Raw genomic sequence first — 22,089 nt, 5'->3', positions numbered from 1 at the left:
TACCCGGAGAAAAGCGAGCCACAGTCAAAGACAGGGGACTCCATTACGAATTTGAGCTCGTCAACATTCTCCTGGTCTGGTGCCGTGATGCGACAACCTTTGATATTCCGGTCGGCAACGCTGGCCTCATGGTAACGGAAAACACAGACGATTGAACTCGGTCAACCTCGCCTTCCTTCTTCACAATCAAATCGTACTCGACGCGATAACCCAGATACGTCTCACTAACGCGACATTGGTCACTTGTCAACGAGGTGTCAAGGTTGAACCGACGAGACGACAAGTACTCAAGTTGGACGAACTTCAAAGGACTCCCATGCACGGTAGACGTGCCGGAAAGCCAGCAATTTTTCAGCTTCGACCCCGTCAACCACTTTCTGAACGCTGCTTGCATTAGTAACGTGAGCCTCGAGAATGGTGATACCGTCCTTTGCTTCCCATGCTTTGATTGAGTGACATTTGAACAGCAGCTTTGTTTCGAAGCATTGCCAGTACCCAACATCCGCTTCGAAGAACAGAAAAGAATATGGAAACTCCTGTATCGCTAGGCGCCCCGAGTACTCTCTCCATGGCGTTCAACTAGATGCGCGATGGGCGTACAACCGAAATGGACGTCTCCCGAGCGGTGGATTGAACTTGAACTTTGCTCATGTGAAGCCATCTCCGGACCTCCGAGAATCTTAGGCGCGTTCATACATGAGACTTCCTGCATTGCGTCTGATGGCGTGGTAGAATGGGGCTCTTGGTTCGAAGGTGAAGTTCATCGGATGGGACAAGGTCAGCTTTGTACAAGGTACTAACCCAAGAATCATGTCCAAGAGTCCACTGAGTAGCGAACCTTCTTTCCTGTAAAGGTACCTATGGTAATTGAAGAACTTTGAATCTGTAGCTGACCAGACCTCGTCCCCAATTGACTCTACAGGAGTTACGCAGTCAGTCCTCTATCTCTGAGGACTAATCGTGCAAATGACGCCAGTATATGGCTCGATACCGCTTCCAACAACTCCAACAATTCTACACTTTGTGGTCTCGAGGGCTGGCATCTTCATCAGCAACATGAAGGAGGTCAGCAAAAGCAATTGCAATAACACAGCCCGGAACTGGCTGAACTAGATATACAAAAGCCCTGCCTCAAGGCCACCAGGCTCTCGGGTCTCAGCCGGACCAAACTCTATTACAGCCACCGATCCCTGCGTGGCTCAAGCTGAAACCCAAGCTGCTCTCAAGATCGGGGCTGACCGAAAGATGATTCGGTGCTGGTTACCGAGGATGATTTTCGGGCGCTCTGCTAGTATGATCTGGACCCCTGTTGACCCAAGTCGTCGGAATGTGGCCGGTGGGATCCAGAAACGTACCTGATGTATGTGGCGTTGGGGTCGTGACAATGGAAGGCCAGCTGGAAGGGCTCACGCGGGGTAAATGTGAATCGCCAGTCGATTCTCTATTATCAATCTTGCATTTACCGAGTCCAGAGATATAGATACTATGCTGCTCTTCTCCTGAAGCAGTCCAGCGTCTCTTGCCACTTGCTCGTGTGCGGTGCCCCAGGCAAGCATCTACATCAATGGCAACACAAACAGCTATCCAGATGAAAGGCCCAGGCAAGGCCGAAGTCGTCACGGACACTCCCATGCCTCGGCTTCGCGACGACTACATCATTGTGAAGACAGCGGCTGTGGCCCTGAATCCGACCGACTGGAAGCAGATTGACTACCTCACCAGCCCTGGAGCAATTGTGGGCTGTGACTACAGTGGTGTAGTAGAGCGGGTTGGGCCTGCTGTCAAGCATGGGCCGCATGTTGGCGATCGAGTCATGGGAATGGTTCACGGTAGTGAGTGATACTTGCAATCGGATAGCATTGGCGGAGCTGCTGACACTGACGGCTTTTCCCCTTCACCTCCTACAGGCAATCACTCGAACCACGAAGACGGAGCGTTTGCGGAACATGTCACTGCCAAGGGGGATCTTCAAATCAAGATTCCCGACTTCATGACGTTTGAAGAAGCTGCAACGCTGGGCGCCGGCATCATCACCGTTGGCCAGAGTCTCTATGAATGCCTCGAGCTGCCCCTGCCTGATGACCCTCCCATGCGGCCCTTTCCAGTGCTGATATACGGAGGCAGCACTGCGACGGGCACCCTTGCAATACAATTGGCAAAGCTGTGAGTTGCACAGGTCCAGCAAGCTCGGCATCAAAGTTCTCACCTGCTGTACAGGTCTGGCTTGGAAGTCATCACGACGTGCTCCCCCCAGAACTTCCACCTCGTCCGCAGCCTTGGCGCGGACTACATGTACGACTACAACTCACCAAGCTGCGCCCCCTCGATCCGCAAGATCACCAAGAACCGACTTGCCCACGTCTTCGACACTATCTCTACTCCCGAGACGGCAGAGCTATGCTGCTACGCCATCGGCAGCTCAGGCGGCAAGTATACTGGCCTCAGCGGCCTGGCAGAGATTCCACGGGACGACGTCGCGAATTTGCACGTCATGGCGTACACGGCCTTTGGAGAAGCTTTTGACTTTGGAGATGAGAATATCCCCGCGAATCCCAAGGAGTACGAGTTCGCCGTCAAGTTCATGGGCTTGGCTCAGGGGCTGCTATTCCAGGGAAGGATCAGGCCGCATCCGCAGAGCATCAGGACGGGGGGGTGGAATGGCATCTTGGATGGACTGCAGGAGATGCGGGAGGGCAAGGTGTCGGGCGTGAAGCTGGTGTATCCGGTTTGACAGAGACGGGAGGAGCCCTATAGATTCTGGCTTCATGAGGATTGAGGATGTGCCTCTGCCTTTTTTTTTTTCTTGTCAGAGTCTAGACGGGGCTGATGATATCCAACAGAGGGGCGGGCCGGTGTATGGTGATCAATGTACGATAGCAGAACGGTCTTGATCCGTTGAATACAGTTCAAGTTGAACAAATTATTGGGATCGTCATCAAATGCGCCGTCAGTTGTTCAACGGACCAAAGCACAAGTTCATTGGACACATGATATGACACCTGGGTACCACGCCAGTGACTTCATTCTCCGTTGTTCAACCACTGCTACCATCCTTATGTAGTGTGGAATAGGAATGTTTATAGGAGTCTAGCAGTGGAAGTTGGCAGAAGGACATTTCCTCGAAGCGTCTCTTCAACAACAGGACACCAAGGTAGCTAGAAAGAAGTATCACTTAGCCATTAGAGTAGGTTCAAGAAACTCTCTTGTCTCTTTGTCGGATTGCTATGAAAACTAGGCAAACTCTACAATAATTACCAAACGACATGGGTATCCGGTATAAAAGCCTCTTCCCCCCAACTGCTGAGAGCATGTCCAATCAAACCCAATTCGGCTGATATCAAAAAGAAAAGATTAGGCAGGCAAGGAGGAAAAAGAAAACGAAAATAGAAGCTACAAAGAACCCAACGCCCCATTGCAGCTCTAATGCAGCTCAATGTCCTCCGCAAAACGCTTGAATCGATCATTAGGCTGGCGAAATCGATACGACTCGCCTCGGACGACTCGATCAATCTCTTCGCGAACAAATGGAAAAACATCCCGCCATGCGTTGCGCCCCATCCAACAGTCCAAGTGGCCATAGCCCGGAACGACTCGCCGTCTATACTGGATGCCTCCGCCGGGAAGGCCAGCAGATATCCCAAAGGCATCAATCAGGCGCTCGTACGTCACCTCCGTAGATCTCGGGGACAAGACGCCGCTGTCCTGGCCGGTGAAGAACAGGAAGGGAATGCCTCGGAGGCGCTCCACGTTCTCTGGCCCCGTAAGCTCCTCATGCTCGGGAGCATTCGTGCTCACCTCTCCGCGGCTCCCGATTCGCTTCAGTAAGCTAATCAGGTTCATGCTCGCTCCGCCAAAGAAACGATCAATATTCCGATGAGTCGCCTCGTTAAGGTTCCGGTGACTCCAGCAACGCCCAAAAAGCAATGTTGTGCGATGACAAGCAGCATTACTGCACATTTCCTTTCTCTTTTCCGGGTAAAAGCGAAGCATCTGATCCAAAACTCGCTGTGCAACAGAGTCTTCAGTTAGCGTGTTGAACTCCAGCCAGTCTCCAAGCACAGAGCTATACATTCTATCCAAAGCCACGGGCGAAGTTGCCTTGATCATGTTCATAGTGTTCCATATCGGATTCATAAACACCTGACTGCAGGTGATTCCCAGAATCCAGTCGGATGGAATGGCCCCGTCAAGGAGACCGCAAGCAAAAGACACGGATCCCATGCAGTGGGAAATGGTGTAGATCTTTCGACTGCCGTAAATGCTCCGAATCTTCTCAAGGCAGGACTTGATATCGAGCCTCGAATCGTACGTTGTCCACGTTTGCTTGCGCGTGGACCTCAACTGGCAAATTCGATGCACAGTAACAAAGACGCGATAGCCAGCTCGTGTAAAGTAATTGATCGCGTTGAAAGGGATGGTCGGCAGAGCAAAGATCTGATGGTCAACAGAGGCACCGGGAATCATGAAGAGATTCTCAATCTTGACGGGAGAGCCTCGTGAGTCAGTAGCAACAGCACCTGGGCTTGGCTCCCACATGTGCAGCTCAGTTTCGACACCATCAATAGCAACGATGGCATAAGTCTGTGACGGAGGCGTATAGTTCATATACGACACAAACCCCTGCTCCGGATACTCGAGGCTGTTGAGGGGCGTCAAAAAGTGCGACAGAGACTTGGTGGTGAAGAAGGACATGAAGCTGGACATATTCATGGCTCTGTCGAGGAGACTGCTGCCAGCAGCAGTGAGTGTCATCATCTCCGACACAAAGTCCATTGGGCGTAGATGTAGGATGCCTCTTGCGACCAGCTTCTCGCTGGCATAGATGGGTATATCTTCGTAGTAATCGGTGATATCGTCGTCCGAAAAGTCAAGCTCCTGATCAGTGTTGATGCCGCCTTGTTTCCCAATGGCCTTTTCCGTGATGGTAACATACAGTGTTGTGGTAGAGCGCCACAGCTGGAGAGGGTTCAAAGACACAGAGGCATCAACAACCTTGTAGCCACGAAACCGAAGGCGTCGGCCGTTGGCACCCGCCATATTGCAGTCGTAAGTCAACCTGCTGGTTCCTGAGACTCTTTGGCTTCTCTTGAACAACCCCAACTCTCCCCTCAGTATCATGAACGGCGACCCTTCTATGCTTGGGCAGACAAAAGTACCCGTGAGCATACCGCTGGGTTGAGACTCATTTCGGAGGCTGGTGCTGTCAAAGACTGTCGCGCTGACTAGCAATCTTCCAACCTCGCCGCCACCTTTGGCAGCGCGAAAGGCAGACTCGAACGCGGCCGTGTCATCGACTGCCGCGTCTGGCGGGGATCTGTGTATAAAGCCAGACAAGAGCTCCGTGAACTCGATGCTCTTCAGCGGGAGCACTTCAGCCATGCTCAGTATTTGGTCAGGGACCTCGGAAGAGCGTCGGTCTCTGGGCTTGTGGGCTGGCTCGCCGAAGAGGTCTAAGACCTCGTTCTTGGCTTCGTTGATGATGAGGCCATTCGCTCTGGCATACGCTTCGACTGTTCGCTCCGCCAGGGCCGCGATAGTTGCAAGCGGATTCACTCCGATCGCGGCAGGAATGAGGGCGCCATCTGTCACGATCAAGCCGGCATGGGTCTCTGAGGTGTCGTTGCCGACAAAGACTTGACCCAAGTGATTTGTTGCGCCGTTCGCTCCCGTGTTGTCCCGAGACAATGGCGCGCCACTGCAGATGGGAACAGCAACGTTAGAGCCAAATCATACTGCAGATTTATGATATCAAGGGAAAGTGTCTCACCCAAGAGGATGCGCCGTGATCTGCTGCTTGTTCATGAGGTTGTAAAAGGGAGTGTACACCAGCGTGCCGCCGACGGCATCTGTGGCTTTTTCGAGTAGGGCATTGAATCTCTTGACTCGGTCGCTTTTCCCTACTCCGATAAACTCTAGGACGGGCTTGTCATTTTTCAGACTTAGAGTTGCTTGGCTCCCTGGTCTGGTCAGTGATCTCGCCCTCTAGCCCATCACGATTAGTGTAGAACAAGTTGAGCTTACCATCGTGAGACATGATCAAGAAGACCTGAGTGTTGCCTAGCGTCCCCGACTTCGAAAAGGGCCCGAGCAGTCTGCTTTTCCACACGCCCATGGCCTGCCGGGCTCGCTGAAGAAGCGGCATCTCAGGGGCATGGCTGCCCGGCATCAGATCCAGCATACACTGCAGCAACTGGGAAAAGGCTTGCGGCATGGCTCCCTCTTGGATGATGAAGCCGTTCAGTGGATTCTCGTGGCCCTTTCGGTTGTCAATGGCAGAAGTAATGGTTGGGCCGACGGGGTTTGCAGGATCCGGCGATGGCGTTCCCAGAGCATTCACCTCCTGTTCGCAATTGTGTCTACGTGACACGAGATCCGTCAATTTCGTGACTTGAACACCAGAGGAGAAGAAGAGATGTCATGACACTTACCCAAAGGCCAAAATGTCTCCATTGCCACTCATCCCGCGGCCAACCCAGTCACTCATATTCAGACCCATCTGCTTGCTCCGTAGCAGAATCTCCGTCGTGCCAATCGCACCGGCTCCGAGGAACACGGCCTTCTTTGCATGCACCCACATCAAGTCGCCATAGGTATCATCCTCCGAGAAGCGGCTGCGGCCACGGCCATGCCAAGCAAAGTAGACGAGATAACCCCCCCGATCATCTTGGACCTTTTCAACGTACCGCACCTCGCACTTGCAGAACATGTCGGCACCCCAGTTCCACGCGTCGGCTAGATATGTCACCAGGGTGGTGGTCTTTGATCCATCGTTGACGCCGGTGGTATCTTGTCCAGTGAGCGTTGATGCCTTCATAGGGACGCCGGAGCTGTTGGGCCCAGATCGGAAGCGAGTTGTAAGAGGGACTCTGCGGAGCTTGTCATCCAACCCGAGAACTTTGGCCTGATGGTTGAAGACTTCCATCTTCCTGAGTGCTGGCCATTCTTCTGGATACGGTTCTGGCTCAAGCATGTCCCTGACCTTTTGATAATCTGAGTAGAGGCGAGAAGGATAGTCAGCTTGAGAGTGTTTCTGAGGAACCTTGAAGAGTTGGACAGAAGGAAAGGAAGAGCTGTAGATGGCATGAGGTACAAAACAGCAGTGACTTGCATCTATCCAGACCGGTTGGGTCGTTTCGTATCTCAGGGGGCCAAAAGCCCATTCTGAGAACGTCTTCGTCTGCTTCAAGAAAGACATTCGAGTTGATGAGGCTTGTGCCACCCAGACCTACAAGTTGTCGTGATGCAGCATCAGTAAATGTCAACAAGAAGCTAAAGACAGCGTTTGTCTGCTGAGGTATCGTCACTTACCATTGCCAACAAGGGCACTCTGATCGCGTCCAAAGAACAGATGGTACATGCCGGTGGTGTTTCCGCTATCAATGCCAACTCCACCAAAGGAGCTCGGAGTAAAGTCTCCCGTAAGACGGAACTGCCTCATTGCTTCCATGGTAGTCGTAGGATATTCACCAGGCCACCTCTCTTCTCCTCGCTCCAGCAAGCAAACGGACTCGCCTGCTCTGGCCATACGTGATGCGGCAACGGAGCCTCCATAGCCGGAACCTATGACGATGCAGTCATAGGAATCTCGCATAAGCTCCACAGGTCTCGAAATCCGGGGGAATGCGTTTGTACGAGGGCCATCCGCAGCGATGAGGCCGTCTCGGGGGCAGGCCGACACGCCAGAAGAATCGCCATCTTCCGACGCAACAGAGGCGGTTAGAGGGGGTGTAGGATACATTTGCCCATCATGCAGGCATGCATTTGGCATATCTATAGGCAATAAATGCTGGTATAGACTGGCCGTAGGGGCCCCAAAATCGTCGATGATCTTCGACTGCTTGTCTGTCGTTTAATGTAAGAATGTGCTTGGAGAAGGCTGACGGTGCTTGTGCGCAGTACCATATCGATATACTCCATCCATGATCCCCAAACTTTCCCGAGGTCAGACCACCCCCTTTGACCCTGAAGATACTATAATCGGCGTGCCTGGGCCACGCCAGCCGCAGCTCGACAGTGTTGGTGGCTGCAGAGACAATAGACAAGGCGACGCTGTTGGTCCCTCCGCTAGTTCTTCGCTGCCAATTGATGAATAGAGAAGGGGGCGCTGTTCGAAGCAACAATGCAGAACTAGCAAGCACATGGGCCGGCCTGTGCTCCCTTCGAGGAGACGGAAGAATGACGATGGGATGTATGCGAAGCCGCCCCCCTTTTCAATTTTCGAGAGCTCCCGGGGGGAAGGGCTGCCAGCTTTCAGACGCCCTGGCCGGCAGCAGCTGCTAGTTTGCCTCGTCGGCCATGGAGTCCATCGGGTGAATGGCTGTCTGCTCAGCTGGTTGCAACTGTCAATCCACAGTCGGCACTCATCGATGGGAGGAAACAAACATCACAACTTCTCTCCATCTTCCGGTTCTCAGGGGCATGGGGGACATACCGTTGCAACGGCTAGATTGGGGCTTGGAGAGGATGTCACATCATGGGTGGCATCTCGGAGGGGCGTGCGGTTCTGACCGTTGAACCTAGCCGCCACGCCCGATGCAGTCTAGAAGCTTGGGCACTCGTATACATGCGGCTCGATGCATCGTGTCTCGGCCCCGGGATCAGAACATGGAGGAGCTGATCTCGTCCGCATTGTCAAGGAGTAGGCTGTCCCTCTTCACTCCACCATCAACTGCATGCATCGAGGCCTTCAGCTTGACCGAGGCTGTCTGGCGGAGAGTTCCTCGTGATGTCAAACAGGCTCGGTCAGCTGAACAAATGGAGTCTCTATAAGTCTCGTCTGGGTCAATGGAGACTGGAAGCAAGGAAAACGAAGCATGTCGAAGAGGTGTTTCATTCAAGAAGAGGCTCCTCCTTCCCTGCCCGGGAAAACGGTGACAGAGATGCATGACTAAGCCTTCAGAAGGCGAGAAGATATCGAGGGTGTTCACATGTGACTGCATGTAAGGTAAGGACTTGTATTGGGATCTTTTTGCAACGAACCTCATTTGCTGGGGCCGGCGTCAACCCTCTCGATTAGGGCTGTTCCTCCTCTTCTCCTCTTCTTCTATCGGTCGTCATGCAGCCTTTCGTCACCGTCTTGCCAAGGGTGATGACGGACCCCCCGATCGATCTGGTGTGAGTACTTACCTGCAAGCTCTGTGCCTTATGCACGTAAAGCCCCCCTGTTGCTGCTAATTCTGCAGGGAACGGGGGTGTCCATTAGCCCATGATTGGAAAAAAACGAATCAACATCTCAACTTGGCCAGTATTGCCTTGCTAAGATGGTAGCTTTAGGTACATGTACATGTGGCATCAACATGTCGCTGGGCACATGGACTCGGAAGACAGCCTCAGCCTTTGAGGCTGTCCTTGTCCCCCGGCATCGTCACATCACAAACGACCCCCATAAGCAGGGAATCGCCAATAATCTGCCTCACCTGGACCTTGACGACCGAGCATGGGTCTGGCCCTGTCCCTAGCTCTTGCTTGTCTGCATCACCGAGCAGTCAGATGTCGTTTCTCTCTCTTGATTTTTTTGGATACGACATGAATATTAGTCTTGAAACGCGTGACGAATCTCGTTGATAGATCGACAAACTGCTGCTAGAAGTCTTAGTAGAAAACAAGCTCGGAGTCTAGTAGTGCTCAAGTACGGAGCCTGGAAGCCTAGGGCCTGTCGGGAACGTGGCGACTTGGGACCAGCCCTGTCTGTTCGTACAGTAGCTCGACCATGGCAGCATCGCGAGTGGAGCCACCGAGGAGTTGACAGCTTGATGAAGCATAATTCGACCTGTGTTGCCCTGCTCGTCCGTCGTGGTTCGCAGCAACTTTCCCTTTCTCCCGGTTGCAGTGCTAGCTCTAAGGGGGATACGGCCCGAGACCTTGACCAGGATCGACAACAGAAGGATGACGCTGCTGCTGAATATTGCTTCTTCACCTGGGTGCGAGTGGTTTTTGCATGGCTAATGGACTCATACGTCTTTTCTCGACGCGAAGGGAACATGTTGACCTGAGAAGTGACCGGGGAGGGCAGCATGTTTTGGCTTAGACACACGTAAAAAAAAAATCATCACCATCTATATTGTGGCAGCGTTATGCCTCTTGTTTCTTTTGGCTACCATCAGTCAGTTGAACTCAAAGAGCAAAGGAAAAGCTGTTCAAGGCCTCCCGCCAGCGCCCTCTGTCCTTGCTTCATTGTGTCAAGGCTGGAACGTATTCGCGGCGGAATCACCTGAATTCAGGGGGCAGAGACAATAGAGGGTGCGTCATTATCAATCAAATGGCTACAGCTTCACACGCAACCAGGACAAACTCGGCAAGAGAAAGTCTTGAGGTAAAGATGATGTTCATCAATTGCTTGACCCGGGAAGCCCCCATCCCCTCATCCGACGGCCTCGATGCAACGCGCGATGTGCCCTCAAGGGGTGCTGTGATGATATGGTTTCTCCAGTCATTGCAGCCATTGCCTGCAGAAGAACACGCTATGCCGTCACATACCGATATTGCGGCTGTATATTGCGGCTGTGGAGCCGAGTCCGTCTGCATAAAGGTCCGCAAAGTCGCCGCTCCCATCACAGTCTGTCCCATGGTTGGGTTGCAACGAGCTCGAGCAGCCCAGATTCCATTTGCTCCAGACTTGTGTCATGGGCACAGTTGTGGCATCCAATAAGGATGACTGTCACATCGCTTCGGCCAACGAGGACGTTCCAGGCCGGCGACATCTGCATGCCTCTGGACGTCTTGTCACACTTGCTCGAGAATCCTCCTCTGTGTGCTTGGTTCACTCGAGTTTCATGAGCTGTATGCACACCCTTGCCCAGAACATAGCCCTTGGGACGCGATATATTGTGCTCGGCAAGTGAATCGTAGGCGGTCGTGCCAAGGCCATTGCCCCTGTCCCGTCGCAGTCGGGTCGATAGTAGCATCATTTGTATTAGTCGTATGGGACGTCAGATAGCCCCTGGTACGCTATTGTCGCGTTTCGATATTAGATACAAAACGCATGTCGATAGATTGTAGACCTTTCTTTGACGTAAGTAATTCCGACGGTTGCAGTTGTCACATTGGAGTTGCATTCGTTACGTGCTGTGTTGATCTCTCCTGGTCGAAACGTCAAATCCTTGATATCCCAAGTGTTTGTCTTCAGCATGTGATAGAACCAACACGGGAAGCACGTTTTGTCGCTCACTTTATTTCGGCACTTAACGGCAATCCACCAACGAGACCATGACCCAACAACCTCTCGACCAGAATCCCGGTTCAATGTGACGGCAGAGGCACCGGTGACGAGTCCTTCTCCCCATTGACTGTCTTTCGCGGTGCAGGATTTCCCTTGCCCGTGGTCGTCGCATCTACGAGTGACGACACACACGAAGTTGGAGTTACATCGTGGCCTCGCTACCGATCCGGTAGCCCGGTGCATGCGTTCATTATCTGTTAACAGCAGAAGGCTTGGCGTTGAGAAGACGGCGGAGACGTGTTGGCCTCGTTCTGCCATGGAGTCAGAATCCATGACCGGCATTTGGACCGCGCATCTTATCGAGAGGTAATGTCAAAGATATCCGGGCATTTGTGTATGCAAGATTGAGCCCTGCCTGTGCCATCTGCCAAGGGGATGGATGATGTGCATAACTCGAATCAGTTGCGGAAAACCAACAACTGCGAGAAGGCCCAACAACTGTATCCAGACCAAGGCCATCCCAGGGAATCGACGCTCAGCTGCTTCGTTTCGCAGCACATAGCCCTGGACAAATATGTGAGACATGTCCTCTCTATAATATTCAAAAGAACAAAAATGCCTCGGTCAAAGATTGCTGTCCTACCTGTCGAGTTTTCTCAGCGGCTCTCGCGCCAAGCTTCCGCCGCAGAGATCCAGGAGAGCTGTCATGTGCTGAACAAGGGCGGAGAAATGCCTGGCTCCTCCATCGTAGAGGTCTCGGATGTCAGTAATAGAGTTGACTCATGGCCTCCCGACTGCTGCGCCGCGTTTCATGATTGAGTCACTACGAGATAAAAGTCATGCTTCCAGGCAAGCCTGGGAAAATCCATGGGTCCACGCATACGTACACCATATTTGAAGCTTCAGGGGGGGGGGGGGGGGGGGGGGGGTCTCGGATTGTCTGCTGAATCTGGCCAGGAACCCGCTTCAGCCGGGCAAGGGTTCTGTTGTCGACTCGTCATCGTATTGTACTGTCCTCATTCTGCTGACTCTTTGACAATTTGAATGTTCGTATTTCTTCCAATCAAACAGCGTGAGAGTTGTGAACCGCAGCTGTGATCCTGGCAGAGGGCAGGCCTGTAGTCAGGCTTTACCTTGGGCATCTCAGCCTCATCATCGGGTTGCTGTAACCCAAAAGCTTGCCGTAGGGAGTTGCGCTGGCCTGTCAGTGTTGGTCCTCGGTCAGTTAAACAGCCAAATACAGCCAAAGGCTCAAACCACCAGCCAAGTCACCATGATGGACATCGAGTACCACAAAGACCTAGGAATGAGAACTTCAAACATCTCTTGTTGGCCGCAAGCAGCGGCAGTCCCGCTAAATATACACATTGGGGTCACTCTCCCGCCTAGTTGCCGCCTGCCACCCGCTCCGCCTCCAGTTCCCTCTCGGCCTGCTGGTAGTACTTGGCCGTGTCGACGCCGTGCTGGTTGTGGTTGACAAAGTTGAACCACGGTACTGTGCTGAAGAAGAGGGCCGAGTATCTGCTCTGGCGGGCCGCGACGCCCTGCAGGTGCGGGCTCAGCCTGCTGTGGCCGTACAGGGGCTCTCCGGCCTTGACCTTGGCCACCATCTCGCGCATGTCCATCTCCACTTCCCTCGAGTTCTCGGTGGCGCCGTAGAATCGGACTGTGAATCGGGGTCAGAGTGTCAGCTCCAGTCGTCAAGCATCCCGCATGTTGCTGCTTGTCCTCTTCCTCTTTCTCCCCCTCTTCCCCTCCCCCGCACATAAACTCCGGATGTAAAGGATCGAAAGAAGACGTACGGGCTGATCGCTGGTAAAAGTAGAGGAAGCCACCAGCCAGGCCGATGAATCCAGCCAGCCTCATGGCCTTGGCAAAACCTCCCCTGCCGACGTGCGACGGGGCGAGCCTCTCGAGGGCATAGAGAGCGGCGGGAGCAAAGGCCGCAGAGGCCGCACCGGCTACGTAGTCTGACGTCCTCGCATATCGGATAACCCGCTTGAAGTGGCTGTCCAACGTCCATCAGTATTCGTCTCATCATCACCGAAAAGGATCGGTCTCGCGCGATAGTGATATCATGGTAGGTCAAACGTACGGATCGTTGTCGATGAGCTACAAATACGCCAAGTCAGTCAGTCAGTCAGTTCTTGTCGCCGTGCAGCCAATTGAGCGCCAATTACATACCGGATAGCTGGTCTCGACGACCTTGCTGGTCCCGACAAAAGACGGCGGGGTCTGCTTGGTCGCTGTCGAGGCCATTTTGCTGATTGGATTCGCGACCCCGAAAATTGCAAGCACTCGATTCGACCTCGAGATCTGATGCCTGTCGCTGCGAGCTGCGATTGTTAGTGCCTCAGGAAGCAAGAGATCACGTGGCTTGCGGGATGTCCTTGGAGGAGGTAGGAACTGATCACGTGCGTCAATTAAAGCCGGTGGGCACTTACCTGCCTTGACACCTGCGACGCGCTTGCCCCGCCATGATTCATTAAGAGGGAAGACGCGTCTGGTGTAGCGATTTGTTAATAAAAGAGGAAGATAAAATTAGATCTGACATTTATCAAGAAGACAAGAGAATTGCACTCAAATTAACGGAAAAGAAAAGAAAAAAATCAAAGAAACAATACATACAATACACTGATTATGCCCTCAGCCGCGGCATTCGAGCGGTTGCTGGACCATGGCGACGACTTGGACGACTACGGCCTCGACGACTCGGACAACCCATTCGCATCTCCCCCGCCAGAATCGTCCACCAAGAAGCGAAAGGAGCCCGACTCGGGGCTGGGAATCGAGGAGGAGGTTTCGGTCCAGAAACGTGCCCGAGTGCCAGCTGTCAAGCTTGATGAGGAAAGGTAGGAACTATAGGTTCTCTAGGAAACTATACAGATCAAGCATCCTGCGTATAAGTGATGATGTGCTGACTCCATCGCCAGATTGCTGGGTCCAGATGGAATCCCAAAGCTGAGAAAACGAGCTGCAGGCCTCAAGCTGAAAGGCAAAGGCCACGAGGTACGCATCTTGCAAGATGTCCATCACTTCTGATCGCTTACTAGGTGTTTCTAACTATCGTCTTCTCGGCCTATAGTTCTCCGACGCCTCCCGCCTCCTCTCCTTCTACCAGCTATGGCTGGACGACCTCTTCCCTAAAGCTCGGTTCCTCGACGCCCTCGCCATGGTAGAAAAGACCGGCCACAAAAAGGCCCTCGTGACTGCCCGAAACGAATGGATCAACGAAGGGCGTCCCAAGGCGAGCAACAACGACGACGATGAGGACGATGACTTTGATATCGGAGCCGTCGCCATCTCAGGAGATTCGCAGACTGTTTCTGTTCCTGCAGGTGGTAGAGAGAGGTCACAAAAGACACCAGAGAGGGACAATGATGTACCCGACGACGATGATCTATACGACGCTACGCCTCGGGCGCCAAGATCGACAAATGCGCTTCGTTCTGCGCCGTCAAACGATGCCCCTGACGACGACGACCTGGAAGCGCTCATGGCTGAAGCCGAGAGCATGGACAGCCGGCCCGGCCCAGCTGCTCGCAGTGCCGCTGCTGCCAACCAGAGATCAAATCACTCCATACAAGAGGGAGAGGATGATCTCGATGCCCTCATTGCCGAGGCAGAAGAACGGGATCGTTCCAGCGGACAGCCGACGGGCAGGAATGCGGGTAGCGGCGGTTCTGCGGACAAGGGACACGATTTCGCGGACGAGGAGGAGGCCATGCAGGAGATGGAGGGGCTGTGGTGAGACAAAGGCTTGGGACGTGGATGAGCGGGACTTGTTGTCCTTGTGGATATGAAATTGACGACATCTAGCTGGCGTTTGGGCAGGTTTTATGCGTGTTTACGTGGTAAATGGCGTTGAAGGATTGAGAACATGACCTGGCTGGCCGGCCATGGCTTGACGCATGTCTGATATTATCACGAATACTCTCGTATAGATAATATCTCTGCAATTCCACTGTATTGCTATGCCGTACAGCTCTTCCGCCCTATCGTATTAACGATGGCGCTGGATTCCTTAAAACTACCTAAGGGGCTTCCGTATGACTGCAAAATATCAAGTTTCGATATTCATAGGCGTGAGAACAAAAACAAAAAGGGCACTTGGTTCACTTTGCATGATAGGAGAACAAGAATAGCACTAGGTAGACGTTGTATTTTGGTACAGTATATCATCACTACCATCTAGAGAGAAGTGTAAAGGGAGATGAAGAGGTTCTCATATCATAAAAAAAAAAGGCCCATCTTAGCCTTGTCATTAACCTCGCTGTGCGCCGTATCCCTTTGGGAGGTGTAGTCAACCCTTGTTGCCTCTACCGTGTTGCCATCCGCCCCATTGCCCATTAAAAAACCACATATGCTAACTATTTTGAAAACGAAGGAATCTGATACTGGTGTTGTTGTTGTTGTTGTTGTCGGTTCTTCTTGTCTGCCAAGGAGGCGCGCTTCTCGGGGTCGAGAGCCGCGGCCTGCTTCTTGTGCTGCCTCAGGCGAATCCTCCTCTCCTCCACCTTCACGGCCCACCACAGGGTGATGAGGACTTCTCGAGACGGCAAGGTCACGCTGCGTAGGCACCGTTCCAGCTCGCAGTCGCCGCGCGTCGCACAAGACTCGGAGGCCGGGATCCCGCCCCGATCGTCGCGTCCCTCAGACACCAACCGCAATGCCGCCATCGTCGCATCCATGAGAGGACGCGCCAGACTGGGGCTGCTGGATAGAATGTCGCGAAGGGATCTGATTCTCAGGGTCGTGGATCTCGAGGTCGAGCTCGCGGTCCGCAGCGGCATAGTTGCTCGCTGCCACAATGTCATAGGCGGCGTGGTTTGCGTCGTCTGTGAGGAAGTCGTTGATGTCGAAGTCGTAGTCGGAGGGGAGAGGATTCGTGAAGCAGGCGGCAGAGTCACCAGCCAGATAATCGTCGTCAACAGTTGAGGCGTTGGGCGAAGCGAGAAGTTGGCTTTCGAGGAGATAGCGATCTGCATCAAGGGCCGCTGACAGGCCGAAAGAATGGCCGATGCTGAAAGGACCATCATCCTGATGAACAGGGTCCAGGCCAAGGCAGTTTGCGCCGGCGTCGTCTGAGAAGACAGGGACAGCGGCATCTCCACCGATTGACACTGCGGGTCGCACAACATCTCTGCAGGACGTTGTGTCGAATCAGTGGAGACGCGGGACTGCTTGCTGTTCTTCTCCTTGGCGGCGGCGGCTTCTTTGGTCTCGTGCCATGTCTGCTCCATCTCTTCATCTTCGTCGGCCTGTTCCTCGTCCTCCTCCTTGGTCTGGAACTCCTTGTCCGAGATGGGGGGGAGGGAGGGGGAAAGAGAGGCCGGGTTAACGGTAGGGTTAGCGGCAGATCTCATGATCTGGTCCATCAAGGACTGCTCGGGGTTGGACATGGTTTGGCCATCCCGCGAGCCAAAGAGTTGCTGGGAGAGAGTGATGCTGTCCTGGAGAGAGTCGAGGGGGGAGGACGAGCGGGTGACGACGCCTGAGCTGCGTCGGAAGCGGTTGAGCTCCTCGACGAGGATCAGGTTGGTCTTCTGGACGTTGATGAGGAGCGTCTCGAGCTCCTTGTTGCGCTTCTCGAGAGCCTCGACCTCGAGCCTCTTGCGCTCGCGCGAGGACTGCGCGGCGCGGCGGTTGCGGAGAACACGCTCGACGCGGCGCTGCTCCTTTTCATCTTCCGTCTTTGCACGTTTTCTACAGTAACGTTTGGTTAGGATGCAAGTTGTATCAAGTGAGCCGTGTTGCAGTGACATACCGAGGAGGGAGGTTGGTCTTGGGCTCAGGAAGAACCTGGCCCCATGATTTCCTCTTCTTGACGGGCTTCTTTTCTGAGGTAGAGGGTGCGGTAGCGGATGTGGAGTGTGATTCGTCATCTTCCGCGTCCTGTGATTCGGGGATGACGGACAGGCGAGAGTCGATGTCGGCGACGCTGTCAGGGGTCATCATGTCCCGAGGGTTAAGTGTTGAGGGTGTTGAGTCGGCGAAGAGGGATGTGAAGTTGTCGCCGGGGGCGGAGAGGAAGGATTCGGCGGGAGAGGCCTCAAACTTGACGAGGGGAGACGACTGCTGGAACGCCATGTTGCCTGCCGTGTCGTGTTGCCGAGCGCAGTTCGCTTTGACTGATGTGTTGATTATGACGATGCTTCTCTCGTGCTCTCTCACTGCATAAGCGTGTGGTGTATATGAAAGATGGGGATATGTTGTTTGATTTTTGTGAATGTGCTTGTGACGTCGGACCAACTGTTTCTTCTTCGAAAGGAGACGGAGTTGGTTTTTTCGGTCACAGGCCGGTGGAGATGCAGAAGAGAGAGTAGTAGTAGTAGTAGAGAGACAGGAAGAGAGAGAGTGGAGAGAGAAGCAATCAAATCAAAGCGAAGCGTGTCAGTCGATGGTTGATGACGACGATGCGAACAGTCATGACAGGCAACGGCGCCAGTCCCAAATGAGTCAGTGGGAAGCGGCGTGGCTGTGTCCAAGTGCAGTGCGTTCCCCTTGGTGATGCTGTCGAGGAGTGATGAGTCAGGCAGAAGAGGACAGAGTGGCCTCTCGAGAGTTGTCTAGCTTGACGAGCGAACGAAGAGCCGAGATCCAGCGGCGATGGTGGCCTCTTTATCTTGAGGACACGTAACCCAAAGGAGGGCGGCTGAGCCTGTCGTTGCCTGAGGCAGCGGCTGAGCTGGGCAAGGGGAAAGGGGCGGCATGGCATCGAATCGAACATGGAAGGCAACACCCAGTGCAAGGGCGGGGCGCAGCCTTCGAATCAGGCTTCAGGGGGGGGCTTCAGGGGGGGGGGCCTTGCTGGAACTGTAGGAATTAGCGGGCTTGGGGGAGGTGGACCGGCGCCGAAGCTGACCTGCTGCAGGGGTCGAGAGGGTGCGAGCTATGGACAGGGCAGTATGTACAGGGGGTGGGCCACTGGAATTCCCATCGAGACCCGGGCTGGGCTCGCACAGTCCAGGCGGTTTCGACTGAGGTGACGGATGATGGGAGTCCAGTCTTCGCAATCCTCCGAGCCTCGTGTGTCCTTTCCGAGCGTTTGAAGTCGGCTGAACCGGATCGTGGGAGCACGTCAAGTAAGATTAGGCGGGATTCCAGCAGGCCCATTGATGCTTCCACTGCCTGAGTGTACAGTAAGTAAGTCTGCTGTTCCTGGTCCAACAGGGCGTGGCAGAACCGCCGAGACACACGTGCTTCACCAAACGTCCAACTCTGTTCAATACACGTTGGATCCATAGCCTTTACCGTGCTGAATCCCTGCTGTCAACACGTTCTCCGTGTCTGCTTACGAGTGTTCCTTCTTCGTTCCTCATCCCGCATACTACAAGTACATACTGTAGAGGTACGAATCACCACTACTGGGAACACATGCAGTACGCCATTCTACCTGGAACAACTTGACACACCTGCATCACTGGTAGCTGTACCCTGCTTAGTCGCCAGGATACACGCTCCTCCCGCAGGCGACACGTTGCCTACATGTACATGGACATGCCTGCAGAGAGCGTGCATGTGTTTTGTTGGGCTTTTCTGTCTCCTCATGCTTGCAGAGCAGATGTTCATGGCCCATGATGCCACTCTCTGCCCATCCCCATCCATCGCGAGCTTCCCAGTTATTACGAGCACAGAAGTTTCTCACATGTTATCAGGCTTCTCTCCCTAACATACCTATTCCAATCCTAGGTACATATGTGCCACCCAGATTCGTACGCACAGTGGTAGTACTAGCAGTATCAACATCACAAGAAAAAGGGGCTGGACACGATGATGGATCCTCGTCCTCTCTTCGATCCCACTTGTGAGACGATCTACCTCAGCTCGCCAAGTGCCCAACGCGAAAGAGACGGTGTACCGCTAGGGACCAAGCCTCAAGTCTCCGAGTCGCCACTTGGGTTTCTATTCTCATTGCTTCATCAATCTCTCAGTCAATCATTGTCAATCAGTCAGTCAGGTCAATCAACAATCAATAGCAGCGCCACCGCAACAGGCGCGCTACCCTCGCTCTAGCCCTTCGCTACCTCCAAGGCACCTTCAACCCGGCTGCATTTGCCTCTCTGCGTGCGCGCCTCTGCAATGTACATGTCATGTATGGAAACGGAGCCCATGTGTGCTCGAGCTGTACCTCGTACATGTCGCAAATACGTGGTGAGCTCCGACAGGCACGGACGAGCCCACAATGCAGCCACCAACGATGGGGCATCGATCCATCCGGCTTCTCTTCCATGCTGCCTTGTCCAAGTTCCAACCTACCTATTCTTCCCCTTCTGAGACAAGAGAATCTCATATACTCTCCATCTCGTCTCTGTTTCTGTGTACGGACTACTACTATCATTGGTATTACTCGTACGCTCTGTTGGCGTTGCGCACGTAATCACTAACAACACGGGACACAAAGGTGCAAAGGTCCAGCGGATCCCGTGTAAGCCCTTGTTGACTCGGGGATCCTTTCTCTCCAGCCAATTGCTGCGAGGACGTGCGCAAGAGAGTGGCTGGGTGACAATCAGCCATGCGATCCCCTATCTTGGGGCTACGGGTCTTGGTAGCCGGTAGGCATATGGAGCAGTGTGGTTCTGGCAGCACTCCCCAGCGGTGGTTCGAGCGCACGTTCCCGGTGATGCTGTTGCTGCTCTTCGGGGGGCCAGGCATCCATCCCCAGCGCCCAGCTCCGGCATGAACCTCTCGCGCAAGGGTACACAAGGGAAGCGAGGACAGTCGCATCGATCGAACGAACCCGTTCGTGCGAACCCTGGCGGTTCGTCTACGACCCGGGCAAGGGCAGTCTGATGTCGCGCAGACAGGCGAGACAAAGAGAGGACCCCTAGCAGGCGCTGCACAGTAATAGTACTACATACGGACATGGGAATGTGTGCTGACGGACGGCACAGAAACTGCCAAAAAGAGCAGCTGGATATCATCTCACGACAAAAGGCGACATCTGCCTCCGCAGCTATTAATACCGGTAGCGCGCTCTTCTCTTCTCTGGCTGAATTCATAGTTCTCGACTTGACTAGACACACAACTCTCGGTCCAATGAGCAAACTGAAAAGAGGGACGGTCGAAAGGGGAGGCGGGCCTGTTTTCCCCTCCTCCATCGGCCCTACTGTACCTGTAACAATTCACCTCAGGCAAAACGAGGGCCTTCTCCAGATCCAATGCGTACCAAGCCCTGCAACTAGTGCCTCTGGTGTGGCAGCCGCTGCTCGATAGCATCTCATCTCGGAGTGCGGGCCGTTGGTGCCGCCCCTTTTGTCCCCCTCTCGCCTCGAGCCATCCGAGAAGGGATCCTCGTTGCTCGTATATCGTCGTGCAATTGCACCGTTATCGACGGCTTCGAAACATTCAAGCAACATCAGCCCAGCAGAATCAACAGACACAAGTGAACCCTACCGCTGTACGTACGATACGTGTTGGTAGTACCTCACATGTTTCTCCCGGCAAGACACTCCGTAAATCACATACCCCATGCCATCAACATCAACCCAACGCTACTCTTCCCGCTAGCAGCTCAATATCAACCCGGCATTGCAACGGCGGACGGACCCCTCCCTGCCCTCCCTCCAGCTTCTCCCCCCTGATTAGGCCGATGATCCCCCTCTTTCTCGCCGACACCCCCGGATTCGCCCAGTTTACCCTTTGCCCATTCATCCATCTCTCCCATCTCTCCCCAGTCTGTCGTGCTAGCGATACATACATAAATAATACTCCGGCTCCCAAGAGCCGTTCCATGTAACCCCAGACGGAGACAATTTGATCCAGTTCTGCCACAATTCATTGGCAGTTTACCCGACAGATGCTCTGATCTTGCGTCCTATCTTCTGATTCTCTGCTTGACAACAAAACTGTTTGTGGCGAATCCCACCTCTCCAGAAGCACACTCCCAAGAAGCACAAGGACATTCGATTCCATTTGCTGCAGTGGCGCCCAAGTGGGCAAGACTGCAGCCCTCATGCACGCTGGTTTCTGCCGAATCGACCCAATGGCTGGCTGACTCCAACGTGAACGGAAACGAGTACGAAAGGGGATCTGCTTACTATTACGACGTCAAGATTCTTCGAGGTGCCGCCACAGCACGGGAAGCATGTGCTCTTTACGCATGTGCGTCGTATGCGGGGAACAGGAATTGTCCGTGTCCTGCATTTCCTCTTCGACCACTCATGCGTGAGGAATTGCTGCGTATACATACGCACTTTGTGCGTCTATGTTCGGATGATCGAGCCAATGATGGAACAGGGAGAGCGCAAAGGAAAGGAAAATCAGGATTTCTCGCTGCAACGGCCTCTCACCGCAAGTCATTGAGATCAGTCAAGGGAATCAAGCAACCATCGAGATCAATCCTTTGACTGCCGGATCATTCTTGACAGCCACTCGGATGCAACGACACGGACGCTCACTGTATTCAACGGGGCCAGCATTCTGCATGTCCTGTCGAATCCTTTGCGACATAGTACGGCGGAGAGCGCGTTGAGCATGGGACTGCTTTAACGGTAAGGGCACACTGCATCCCGACCCGGCACGGAAGCAAAGTAAAAGCAGAAACGACAAGAGTTTTTTTGGGCGTCCCCATGCTTGGTTTACGTACATGTCGGTGAGCCTTTGATCGACCATACATTGTAGACGCATGGTGCTGGAGGAGTTGCTCGTCTCAGTGAATGCTCGCTCGTGCAGGTGCATGTTGTATCCAGGTCCAGTCACATGCAAAATCCGTCTCCTCCAGCAGCAGTGCAGGTGTGGAGTTTCGCGGATCCGGGACATGGCTTGTACGAAGGAAAGCTTGCCACGTCGGACGGAGCTCCAGGTCAAGTGCATTGGCGATGATGCGCTCTCCGTGCAGCAATCGAGCTCTTGGGCGTTCCCTTCGTTGCAGACGGACGTCGTGCATGATGTAGACGGTCATCAGGCCACAGGCTCAAGCGTGCGTATGT

The 22,089-nt window shown here is 53.8% G+C and overlaps 5 protein-coding genes across 5 annotated transcripts; 2 read left to right on the top strand and 3 right to left on the bottom strand.

Moving 5' to 3' along the window:
• Window positions 1-1,564: 1,564 nt before the first annotated feature.
• On the top strand, window positions 1,565-2,731 carry TRIREDRAFT_59322 (uncharacterized protein; the record flags this gene model as incomplete). The annotated part of the gene is made up of 3 exons (XM_006964225.1): window positions 1,565-1,832; window positions 1,908-2,163; window positions 2,218-2,731. The coding sequence occupies 3 exons, from the start codon at window positions 1,565-1,567 to the stop codon at window positions 2,729-2,731; spliced, it is 1,038 nt and encodes a 345-aa protein (XP_006964287.1).
• A 689-nt stretch (window positions 2,732-3,420) lies between these two features.
• Window positions 3,421-7,738, bottom strand: TRIREDRAFT_59382 (uncharacterized protein; the record flags this gene model as incomplete). The annotated part of the gene is made up of 6 exons (XM_006964068.1): window positions 3,421-5,695; window positions 5,768-5,957; window positions 6,022-6,356; window positions 6,429-6,990; window positions 7,091-7,225; window positions 7,309-7,738. The coding sequence occupies 6 exons, from the start codon at window positions 7,736-7,738 to the stop codon at window positions 3,421-3,423; spliced, it is 3,927 nt and encodes a 1,308-aa protein (XP_006964130.1).
• A 4,805-nt stretch (window positions 7,739-12,543) lies between these two features.
• On the bottom strand, window positions 12,544-13,417 carry TRIREDRAFT_121172 (uncharacterized protein; the record flags this gene model as incomplete). The annotated part of the gene is made up of 4 exons (XM_006964067.1): window positions 12,544-12,824; window positions 12,961-13,166; window positions 13,254-13,270; window positions 13,343-13,417. The coding sequence occupies 4 exons, from the start codon at window positions 13,415-13,417 to the stop codon at window positions 12,544-12,546; spliced, it is 579 nt and encodes a 192-aa protein (XP_006964129.1).
• A 261-nt stretch (window positions 13,418-13,678) lies between these two features.
• On the top strand, window positions 13,679-14,909 carry TRIREDRAFT_121171 (uncharacterized protein; the record flags this gene model as incomplete). Its single annotated transcript, XM_006964224.1, has 3 exons — window positions 13,679-14,010; window positions 14,092-14,167; window positions 14,244-14,909. The coding sequence occupies exons 1-3, from the start codon at window positions 13,799-13,801 to the stop codon at window positions 14,907-14,909; spliced, it is 954 nt and encodes a 317-aa protein (XP_006964286.1). The 5' UTR covers window positions 13,679-13,798.
• Window positions 14,910-15,795: 886 nt separating this feature from the next.
• TRIREDRAFT_46902 (uncharacterized protein) lies at window positions 15,796-17,421 on the bottom strand. The gene is made up of 3 exons (XM_006963992.1): window positions 16,926-17,421; window positions 16,302-16,864; window positions 15,796-16,281 (listed from the first exon to the last, which is right to left on the bottom strand). The coding sequence occupies exons 1-3, from the start codon at window positions 17,246-17,248 to the stop codon at window positions 15,812-15,814; spliced, it is 1,356 nt and encodes a 451-aa protein (XP_006964054.1). The 5' UTR covers window positions 17,249-17,421; the 3' UTR covers window positions 15,796-15,811.
• Between the last annotated feature and the right edge of the window lie 4,668 nt (window positions 17,422-22,089).

The sequence above is a fragment of the Trichoderma reesei genome (genome assembly GCF_000167675.1).
Source record: "Trichoderma reesei QM6a unplaced genomic scaffold TRIREscaffold_6, whole genome shotgun sequence".
NCBI classification, from domain to species: domain Eukaryota; kingdom Fungi; phylum Ascomycota; class Sordariomycetes; order Hypocreales; family Hypocreaceae; genus Trichoderma; species Trichoderma reesei.
This window is presented reverse-complemented; position numbering and strand designations above follow the sequence as displayed.

What these genes read in the sequence shown, in the direction of transcription:
- TRIREDRAFT_46902 (XM_006963992.1), bottom strand. Translation starts at nt 17,248, where the DNA reads ATGGCGTTCCAGCAGTCGTCTCCCCTCGTCAAGTTTGAGGCCTCTCCC. An exon ending in AAGACCAACCTCCCTCCTCG is followed by an intron (nt 16,865 to 16,925) that starts GTATGTCACTGC and finishes ACGTTACTGTAG; the next exon opens with AAAACGTGCAAAGACGGAAG.